The sequence below is a fragment of the Solanum verrucosum genome, unplaced genomic scaffold, assembly GCF_900185275.1.
Source record: "Solanum verrucosum unplaced genomic scaffold, falcon-dt-bn FXZP01000308.1, whole genome shotgun sequence".
In the NCBI taxonomy this organism is placed as follows: Eukaryota; Viridiplantae; Streptophyta; class Magnoliopsida; order Solanales; family Solanaceae; genus Solanum; species Solanum verrucosum.
In genome coordinates this window covers 112,497-123,381 of record NW_026020574.1, presented here as the reverse complement: position 1 = coordinate 123,381, position 10,885 = coordinate 112,497, and the positions used below count along the sequence as shown (strand labels likewise).

The 10,885-nt window shown below is 37.3% G+C and overlaps 1 protein-coding gene across 3 annotated transcripts; it reads left to right on the top strand.

The window, feature by feature from the left end:
• Positions 1-6,562: 6,562 nt before the first annotated feature.
• Positions 6,563-7,994, top strand: LOC125811231 (uncharacterized). Of its 3 annotated transcripts, none has more exons than XM_049490737.1 (4): positions 6,563-6,607; positions 6,788-6,948; positions 7,026-7,089; positions 7,252-7,994. In XM_049490737.1, the coding sequence occupies exons 2-4, from the start codon at positions 6,809-6,811 to the stop codon at positions 7,522-7,524; spliced, it is 477 nt and encodes a 158-aa protein (XP_049346694.1). In that variant the 5' UTR covers positions 6,563-6,607; positions 6,788-6,808; the 3' UTR covers positions 7,525-7,994. The 3 variants fall into 3 exon arrangements, with proteins under 3 accessions (XP_049346694.1, XP_049346692.1, XP_049346691.1); XM_049490735.1 differs by having other exon boundaries at positions 6,569-6,607; positions 7,023-7,089; XM_049490734.1 differs by lacking the exon at positions 6,563-6,607 and having other exon boundaries at positions 6,755-6,948.
• Positions 7,995-10,885: the final 2,891 nt, after the last annotated feature.

Genomic DNA, 10,885 nt, shown 5'->3' with positions numbered 1-10,885 from the left:
CCCTATTGTTGTTACCTTCTTGCCCCTGCCTGGAAAAAAGGAAATTCTTCAACCTATGGTTAGACTGACCACACCCAAATCTCCCTTCCTTACCTGCAAGACACTCGCTCGGATAGTTCTTACCACACTTTGGACAAGTTGGGTAAGTCATGTTACCTGAAGATCTCCCCTAAGACTTAGAGCCTGATGCCCTACCTTTATAATCCTGTTATAACCTGGGGGATGGAGCACTAGCTGATGAAGGTGTTGGGGCTGTAGACCTCTGGTGTAACTGCGAATGATTTCCACCATCCAACTTTTTCTGTGAGTACTTATAATTTCCTGTTTAGGCCTTTTTGTTTTCCTTAGTCAATTCCCTAAGATTATCTCCCTCAACCTGCCTGCTGAGCATGAGTCATTAGTTTGGAGATATCCATATCCCCTAGAAGCATAGAATTTCTGCACTAAGTCTTCACCAGATCGAATACCCCAAACAAGAACTTACTTATTTGTGCCGTTAGATCGGCAACCATGTGTGGAGCATACCTGGAGAGCTGGGTGAACTTCAGCCCGTACACTTGGACCGACATAGAACCCTACTTCAAGTTCATAAACGTTTGTGCTTTAGCTTCTCTCAATTCCCTAACCTGTCTAGAAAAGCCCCAGTGAAACAATCCCAAGTCACCGGTGTTGGATCTACACCCATGTTTGTCTTTCCACTAAGTGAACTGGATATGAGCCACATCCTTCAGTTGATAGGATGCTAATTCAACACTCTCGGTTCCAGTCACTTGCATTACTTCAAGGATTTTCCTAACCTCATCAATGAAGTTATGTGGGTCATCACCAACCTTCGACCATAAAAACTCAAGCGGATTCATCCGAACAAAGTCTCGAACACTAGTTGTAACTGAACCACCATTTGTGTTAGTAGGAACTAGGACCTGCTGATTATTCTGATTAGCCACACTCTAAGCCAAGAATTGTATCGTATTCCGAAATTCTGCATTCATAACCTCATGGCTCATGACTGGAGGAACTGCATTAGCATTCCGTGCTTAGCTCTATGAGGATGCATGATCTGAAACACATAACGATGGATTAGAAAGGAGAAGTTGGATCATACCACACACGATAAGAATAACAAAGAAAGTTAAGTTTTTCTTAAAACACTTTGTAGCCTCCCTTTCATAGATGTGGTGCACTTCACAACCATGAAAGAGACTCTACTTAGTGTGGCTTTCAGACATCCTCGGACTCTTAAACCTAATACACTGATACCATGTTTGTCACTCCCCGAGGATACCCCATTGACATAACACAGGACCTAGGATCACGAATGACCCCAAGTTAACACTGTGTCTGGCATATATCAAGCATACTAAGAATAATTGAATAAAACATATGCCATGCGGAAGCTAAAACAATGGATAACTGAAAATGGGGAAAATCCCAAACAGTCTGAATGTATAAAACATACTAGGAGTTTAATAACAACTGAAAGATAACTTAACAGTTCAAGCTGATTCTACTACTATGTCTGAAATGCCTCTAGCTAAGTTGAGTTGTTGGGACATGCCCCCCAGCTAACTTTAAAAAAAAACTGAAAACTGAAAGTAAAGACTAAAATAAAACCATGTCTATTATCCTCGGAATATGAGGACTCACCACTGAAGCTGCAGAGTGCGGACCGAGAATCGGTGTAAGAGTGATGGATGTTGAGTACATGAACCTACATCATGAAATTATGTAGTGTAGAGTATGTGTCAGTACTTGGAATGTACTGAGGATGTAGGATATATATACTAAGCTGAACAAAGATATATAAGTTGAACAAATCAAAACTAAGCAATGATATAAACTGAGCATGAATGTAAATATTGAAACATCATAGAAAAGCTAAACTGAATGCACTGACCAAGTACTAATCATGAAAATAACATGTTGAACTAAATGTTGAAGTATATACTGAAAACCTGGTCAAATGCACTAAGAGTTTGTCTGTAAGAACTACTATTAACCGACATAAAACCACGTGAGCTAAACGTGGAGTTCGATGTATACGCCCTATCGAGAAGACCCAATATACCTTGCTAGGGGTATAAAAGCATGACTGGCATAAACACTAAATCTGATGCCCAACAGAGGGAACTTATAATCCTACGGGGGCACGTAATTCTGGGACTATGAACGTACGCTAAAGCCTAGTCCAACTCGGTGGTAAGTCTACTCCCAACTCAATATGTATATGACACAAATGTAACTGAAATACTGAATAGCTCAAAATACTAAAATGCAATCTGATAATGCAACATTTTTATATTGATAATGTAACATTTGAAATCTGGAGTATGATTATCTTTTTAACTGACCTATCAAGTATAATTCATGAACTAAGAGAATATATACGACTAGGGTTTTGAGTTTCATACATGGAATTATGCAAGCTTTCCGAGAAAAAAGCTATTTCAATTTAAGATACTACAACAACTAAATCACATTAAATATCCAAGGTTTTAGAAACCCTAGGTCTAAACAAGATATGGAAAATCAAGGAACTGATTAAATTCTAGGGACCTAGGGATGAAAGGAACCCACTAGTGAAATCACACATACCTGGTGACGAAATCTACGAAGAAATCCATTGGATTTCGAGGTTGAACCTTGAAGCAAACCTTTTGACTGTTCTTGGGAAACGGGCGCCTCTTTCTTCTCTTTTTGCTCTAAGTTTTGATAATTTTTAGTGAATAAAGGTTTTGGTTAGGTTCTGACTAGATTATTAGGCTTAACTGAGTAAAACAATGTAGTTTAGGTATTAAACAACGTAGTTTCGATGCCCAATGCATAAGGGAAAAGATCAAAACGACCCTGACTTAAAAGTTGACGAAGGCTGACCATGGAGCCACTGACGGACCATCAAAGGGACCACGGCCTGTCAAGTGGGTCGTGGTTGCTGGCCAGTGTCTACTAGTTCTGGCACTTCCATCTACGGTCCACTTCACGGACCGTGTGAAGGCCAAAGATCGTGAAGGCCACCGTGGTTCTTCACTTGGGCTAGGGGGTCTACTGGTTCAAGACGACGGACCCATCCAAGGCTCGTCATCGAGAGCACGACCCGTGGTGGGCTCCGTAGTTCAACGTCTGGTACATAGTGGCTCTGCCTATCTTCTACTAGCCATCCCACGGCTCATGTGGGGATTCACGACCCTTGGAGGGGCTCGTGGTCCTTCTAAATTTTCTGGTTTGACACTTTTTCTGATGTTTAGTTTGAGTCTGATTTTTGAGGTGTTACAATATCTTTCCCTTAGGAACATTTGTTCTCGAATAAAGTTTAAACAAGCTGAATATGGAGGGAAGAAGTTGCAATCCCTACCACTAAGTACTAGAAATTGATATCTCACTTAACTGAGTTCCAAGAACATACAAATATGCTGAAATGCAAGAATAACTGAGGGAACAAGATGTTGAGATTGAATTACACAAGTGTAAACTGAGAGACTGGAGAGGAACTATTACTTCAAGCTGAAACAGAATCAGAAGGAAAGAGGTGAGGATATTTGGCCTTAATAACTACTTCTGCTTCCCAAATAGCTCTCTCTATAGACTGACTCCTCCACCAAACCTTCACTAAAGCGACTTCTTTATTTCTCAACATATGAACCAGACGGTCAACAATTTCAACTAGCACTTCTTCATAAGTGAGACTATCATTCATAGCAACCCTCTCTAATGGTACTATTGATACCGGATCACCCACAGACTTCTTCAACAAGGAAATGTGAAAGATTGGATGAACTGCTGCTAGTTTTGCTGGCAACTCTAACTCATAGGCCACATTACCAACCCTTTTCAGGATTTTGTAAGGACCTTCATATCTAAGATTGAGCTTCCCTTTCTTGATAAATCTCATCACCCCCTACATAGGTGACACTTTTAGGAAAACCCAATCATCAATTTCAAACTCTAATTTCCTTCTCCTCACATCTGCATAGGACTTCTGACGACTCTAGGTTGTCTTTAGTCTATCTTTGATGAGCTGAACTTTTTTCATAGCTTCATGAACCGAATCTAGCCCTATCAAGGCTGTTTCACCTACTTCAAACCAACCAATTGGGGATGTACATCTATGCCCATATAGTGCCTCATACAGGGCCATCTGAAAATTAGAATGGAAGTTGTTATTATATGCGAACTCTATGAGAGGTAGGTGATCATCCCAACTTCCCTTGAAAACGATCACGCAAGCTCTCAACATGTCCTCTAAGGTCTGAATGGTATGTTTTGCCTGACCATCCTTCTGTGGATGAAATGTTATGGTGAGATTTACCTGAGTACCAAGACCATTCTGAAACGATTTTATGAAATGAGAGGTAAACTGAGGACCTATATCTGAGATGATAGACAAGGGAACCCCATGCAACCTGACTAGCTCATGGATGTAGAGTTTGGTGTATTCCTTTGTTGAGTCTGTAGTCTTGAAACCCAAGAAGTGAACGGACTTAGTAACTCTATCCACTATCACCCAAATGGAGTCATGCTGTCTGCGAGTACGAGGTAAACCCATAATGAAGTCCATGTTTATCACTTCCCACTTTCATGTAGGAATGTTAATCTCTTGAGTTATTCCTCCTGGTTTCTGATGTTCTACCTTAACATGTTGACAATTAGGACACTTAGCCAAAAATTCTGCTTTGTCCCTCTTAATGTCGTTCCACCAAAACACTTCTAGTAGATCGGTACATCTTAGTGGCACCTGGATAATTGGAATACCTGCAATTATGAGCTTCTGTAAGGATTTGTTGCCTCAACTCACCCACATTAGGAACACATAAGCGGCCCTAGTACCGAAGCACACCATCTACCCCTTGGGAGAAAACCTCAACTTTCTGCTAATGAACTGCACCTTTCAACTAAAGTAATATAGGATCACTATCTTGTTTTTCCTTAACCTCCGCTACCAACGAAGATTCTAATCCATTCTGAACTATCACCCCACTATTTGATGTGTCCATAAGGCAAACTCCTAAGCGAGCAATCTGGTGAACATCTTTGGCTAACTCTTTCTTTTCTTCCTTAACATGTGCTACAGTACCCATAGACAGTCTGCTGAGAGCATCAACCACTACATTGGCCTTACCAGGATGGTGAAGCACATTCATGTCATAGTCCTTGAGGAATTCAAGTCATCTCCTCTGACGAAGATTCAACTCTTTCTGGGTAAACACCTATTGGAGGCTCTTATGGTCTGTGAACACATTAACATGAACACCATACAAGTAATGTCTCCAAATCTTTAGGGCAAATACTACGGCTGCAAGCTAGAGGTCATGAGTCGGGTAGTTCTTCTCATGGACCTTAAGTTGTCTAGAAGCTTAAGCTATGACCTTACCTCGCTGCATCAACACACAACCTAGGCCGACCCTGGATGCATCACAATAAATCACATAACCGTCTAAACCATCTGATAGAGTCAAGACCGGAGTTGTAGTCAACCTAGTCTAAAATGTTCTTGACAATGTAGTGTATATATACAAATATTATCTCGTGCAAAGCATAAATAATTTACCTAGTATTGTATATTCAAAGTGTTATATATTTCACTTCAAATAAAAATAAGTGGGGTATATGAACGCTCATAAAGTTTCAGTATTAAACTAATTTTGGTGGACAAGTTTACGACGTGTTTTGTCATTCCTTCAAGTGGGGTTTACATGTGTATCCAAGTGCACGTGCATTAAACAAAAAGATACTCCTTCTATTATTTTTAATTGGTATGTCTCATTTTTTGAAAGTTAATTTGACTCATTTTTAAAATTAAATTGTATTACACTAGTTCGATATTTTAAGTAAAAAGATATTTAGAAACTATACAAAAAATACTATAAATTACTCTCTTTGTTCCTGTTTAGATGTCACTTTTTTAGATTGTACTTGCATTAAAAATTATGTAAATTTACCCTTCTACCCATATTTAATATTTTCTTATGTCAATCTTTCAATAAATGATGAATATGCTAGATTTCAAAAATTAAAATGCATTTGGATGACTATTTAATTTTTTTTGTTTATTTTCAAAATTAGATATTATAGAATAGTGAATGGAGAGAGTAATTAATCAATGTATGAAGTACTCCAATGAATATTAACTACTTATAGTTTTTCTAGGTTAGTCAAATATATATTTTCAAGATTTATTAATTACTCTATTATGGGTATAATAGGAAGAATATGATAATTTATGTATTGATTTTATGAAATGACAAGTATTATGATTCAACTATTTATAGAAATGAAATACATATAAAAAGGAACGGAGGGAGTATAATTTTTGCATATCAAACAAAAAAATACATAATAAATGTTAGTAAAAAAAAATTTATATCTTAATTTTTTTTTATAAAAGAAAAAAGAAAAAAAAAGAAAATGATGACAATTAAGAGTGATCGAAAAAAATAAGTACTAATCACAACCTAAAAACCCCATGTCGACAGACAAATCATTAATTTTCACGCGTTTCTGTTCTATCCTCTTCCATAAATATAAATCTGCCTTTGGCATCAAATAATCTCTCTCTCACCAAATATTTCCCTTTTGCCTCTTTCTCTCTCTTCAAAATTAAACCCACCAGGTACCTCCCTCCCCTTACCTTACCAATTATTTGCCGAAAATCTCTTCCAACCATGAATCTTCTATGTTTAGATTTAGTAATTTTCATTTCTATATAGTATTAATAAAATCAGATTTGTAGGTATATTTACATATCGATCTCACATAAATGTTTATAATAATCCTCTTTCTTGTTTTCCAGGCTTTGAACAGTAAAACGAAAATGAATAAATTTGCTTATCGTCAAAATGGCTTCGTTAGTTTTAGAGAGATTGATGTCTCTAAAGGCGTAGTTTGTCCCAAGCCTCGGAGGAGTGGGGCTAATGAACGGTTCAACACAAATGCTACATTGCTGCAAATCAAGTATGTTTCTCTTTTCTCTTCTCCTTTTTGTTGTTGTTGTTTTCTGTTTGCGATTATTTATTTGGGTATTTTAGCAGTCAAGAAGTGGAGGTTTGCGATTTGAAAGCTGGAACTGAGCTTCTGGATTTGATACTCACCAAGGTAAATTACTCACACTCATGACATATTGTAGTATGATTATTGTGAAAAGTAATCAAAACTATAAATCTGAACTTTTGAAACTTGTGGAAGTCCACAAAACGAAGTGGTTAACTATTTAATTCAACTAGGCGACTGAGAATTTCTGATTTTTTCTGTGATCAGGGGAGGTATGATGTTGAGTATTCCAATGCCAATCCATTTTTCTGTGGGTCTCCGCCTAGCAGGGCTTCAAATCCCCTAATTCAAGATGTTAACTTTGGCAACGACAACTTTATACCTATACAACCATTTCCAGAATCAGCACTACCCTTCTCCTCCTCCAGTCGTGTGACCGGAGGTGGCTGTGTTCCGATGAAGTTTGGGAACAATTCAGCTCCTGTGAGGATTGAAGGTTTCAATTGCCGTAGCAGCTGCAGCGTCCCTGCTGTTGCATAGGTGTATGTACTAACGTTCACTTACTCAGTACGGACGAAAAAGAAGAGAATTTTGGGGAGAGTGAAAGTAACAAGTCGAATTTCGTTTAGCTTTGTGTGTAAATATATATAGAATGATAAAAAGGAGGGTGGTTAAAGTCCTCTTTGCTGATCTGCTGATGATTGATGAATTTTGTTCTGCAAGCATTCAAATACCGATAACGTGTATATTGTAATGAGGTGATGAATGAGTGTCAAATTGAGAATAGGAAGCCAATAACTTGTAAACTTGAGCTCCAGAGGCTAAAAGATTGTCTTATTTCCTCTGGGAGTCTTTCAGAATTAGGCTAATATATATTCTATAGTATAGTGTGAAGACTCAAGACATTTTGGTTAAAAATGAAGGAGTACTTACAACTCCACCAGTCCTTGTTGGTTATACTGTCAACCTTTGATCATGAGTTATGTAATTATTAAAGGATTTTTACATTATATATACAACTATCATATATTCAATTACTGATGTTTAACTTTCTTCCCTAATTTTAGAAGTTTCGCAAAAACAGGTTTCCACTTCTTTATCCAAACTCGTCTTCTTCGCCCTCCTCTTCCCTCTTGCAAGTAATTAACTTATCTGATCGTTGTAACTTGTAAGTAATTAAACAATATTGAGGTTGTCAAGTTGAAAATAGTGAGATGAATCACAAGACAAAAGTGGAAAAGAATCTATGAAATATGAACAACTTAACAAGACATATAAAGTTTGCCAATTTGACAAAATTTGTAAATAATTGGACAACATAATTAGAACAGAAATAGCATAAAATCTTACTTGCCGGTCATAAACAATTGAACAACATATGTGATGCTTGACATCCGTTGAAGGAAAGAAAGTATCAAGTCTTGCCAATCTAGAAAGACCTGAGAAATTGAAAAAAAATGTCACGATTGAAATTATGGGATCGTGCGGGCACCTACCTTATTTCCAATTAGATAGGTGAACTTTTACCACCCAACCAAGAATATGCGAAATTCTAGTTCTAAGTCTTTGAAAACATATATTTTTAGTATCAAACTTTACTAAAACTCATAACATTAATAAGAAATAATAGAACTAACAATCAACTTCAAAGACCTAGTCTAGGCGTGTACAAGAACATGTAATCAGAATAAGACACAAAAAAGATACAACTTTCGTCGGAAAGAAAGATGTAGAAGTTAAGGATGATTACTCGCCGCTTTACATAAGAGACTTCTAGTCAACCTGCAACACATCTACACTCCAAAATGGATGTAGCAAGAGTAGTATTAACACACCAGACGACCATTGTTAAATCACACTACACAAGCATAAAAGTCACAAGATTTATTTTAGGGATAATGGTCTGAAAAATACCCCAACTTTGGTTAGATTTGCTGTTGCGATACTAAATTTTCATGAGGACTTATTACCTCCCTAGACTATTTAATACCGTATTTTAAACATATATATTTGCCCACGTGGACATAAAAAATAATGCAAAATTATAAATAGTAATGTGTCCACGTGGGCACATATATACCTTTAAAATGCACCATTAAATAGTTCAGGGGATAAAAAATACGGTATTAAATAGTCTAGGGAGGTAATAGTGCCTTATAAAAGTTTAGTATCGCAACAGCAAATCCGACCAAAGTTAGGATATTTTTCAGACCCTTATCCCTTTATTTTATGAAACAAGTAAATTTAGTGATTGGCCTTGTTATATTCTAGATGTTTTGATGATCCTCACAAATGCAGGAACCTGGTCCCTGGCAGAGTGCTCTCGTCCAGATTCAAATGGGGTACAACTGTAAAGTTGTCGTGTTAGAGGTTGGTGAGGCGTCAGCGTACTACACCAATCAGAATGGACGACGTTGTTTGTCCAACGGTCAATAACTCTTTATGGTTGACTTAGTCAACATGACAAACAACAAATTAATTCATTCATTCAAAAGGAGAGAGCCTTCAAGTTTTCTCAAGAACTCACCAAGAAATGTTTGCAAGGGACCTAGTCCCTGCAAGACTGCGTATGTGAAAGGATGACAAGACAGCTGTCAGAAAAGTTGCCACTTCTGATGTGGTAAGTGCACGTCCTTCCAGAGAGGCAAGCTCTCAGCCAATGGGCGGTCCCAAGGAGTTTGTGTTCATTTTAATATAGTCTCTTCCAACAAAACACAAACTCAAGATTTGACAAACAAAAACTTGAATTTTCTTTGAAAATTCATAAGCTTGAAAAGAAGGTCATCTTCAAGGAAAAACATTGCTCATATCAACAAGGGACCAGGTGGAGTACTGAAGAATCTTTGTTGTATTTAGAGCTTTGTGTCTCATGTGCTTATATTGTAAATCTATTCCTAATCTATAAAGGAATTAGATCTTCATTATGTTCTACCAAAAGTCTAAGTCAGTTAAGGTCAACTGATTCAGTGGGCATCATTGTTGCTGCTTAGTCAAAATTCTAAGTCATCTAGTGGTAGGTGATTTAGTGGGCAGTGTTGTATCTACTTAGTTGAAGTCTAAGTTATCTAGAGGTAGGTAGCTTAGTGGGCAATGTGGTATCTGCTTAGGATCGGTTATGTAATTGTTGTATTACTTAGTGTGAGATTAGGAGGTTAATCTCATTGTTGTGGTGTAAACTGTGTTTTACTTTTGCTTGAGAAGATTAGTAAAAACAGTTTGAAAAATCTTATGAGACAGGTCGTGGTTTTACTCCCTTGAGTAAGGAAGTTTCCACGTAAAAATCTTGTGCCTGTTTTATATTGTGATATTTTCTTTATGCACTGTTATTCTACTGAGGGACCTAATCCCGTGGTCAGTGGTGGACACATACATTCCAACAAGCCTCATCATTCATATTGCCAAACCTTCAACACATAACAATAATTTATGGACCAATAGATCTTCCCACTACAACATAGGCCATTCAATTATAATATATAGCTCACACAGTCCTTAAGTATTATCATCTCAAAGTAATTCATATTAATGTCAGGCCACACAGTCACCCAACAACTCAGGTTCATCATGAACTCACACAACAACAAATAAAGTGTATTTCCATGATCTGTAGGGCCAATAGTCTTATTTATGTCAATATCCATGATCTGCAGGGGATCAGCTTTGTGCATGTATATATCATACTAGCATAATATCCGACCCTCCAACATAAATATATATGTATGTATATGTATTGGCGTGGTATCCCTCTCTTCGTAATATAACATGTATATATGATATAACTTACGTACCAGCACGGTATCCGATCCATCCATGCATTTCAAGCATTCAATTTTACATCATTAATAATAAACATGTTTGAAGACCAATCAACAAGCATTTAACTCAAGTATATACATGAATC

Coding starts and splice junctions, on each gene's coding strand:
- LOC125811231 (XM_049490734.1), top strand. CDS start 6,755: ATGTTTATAATAATCCTCTTTCTTGTTTTCCAGGCTTTGAACAGTAAA. Junction 6,949..7,025: donor GCTACATTGCTGCAAATCAA/GTATGTTTCTCT, acceptor GTATTTTAGCAG/TCAAGAAGTGGAGGTTTGCG. Junction 7,090..7,251: donor TGGATTTGATACTCACCAAG/GTAAATTACTCA, acceptor TTCTGTGATCAG/GGGAGGTATGATGTTGAGTA.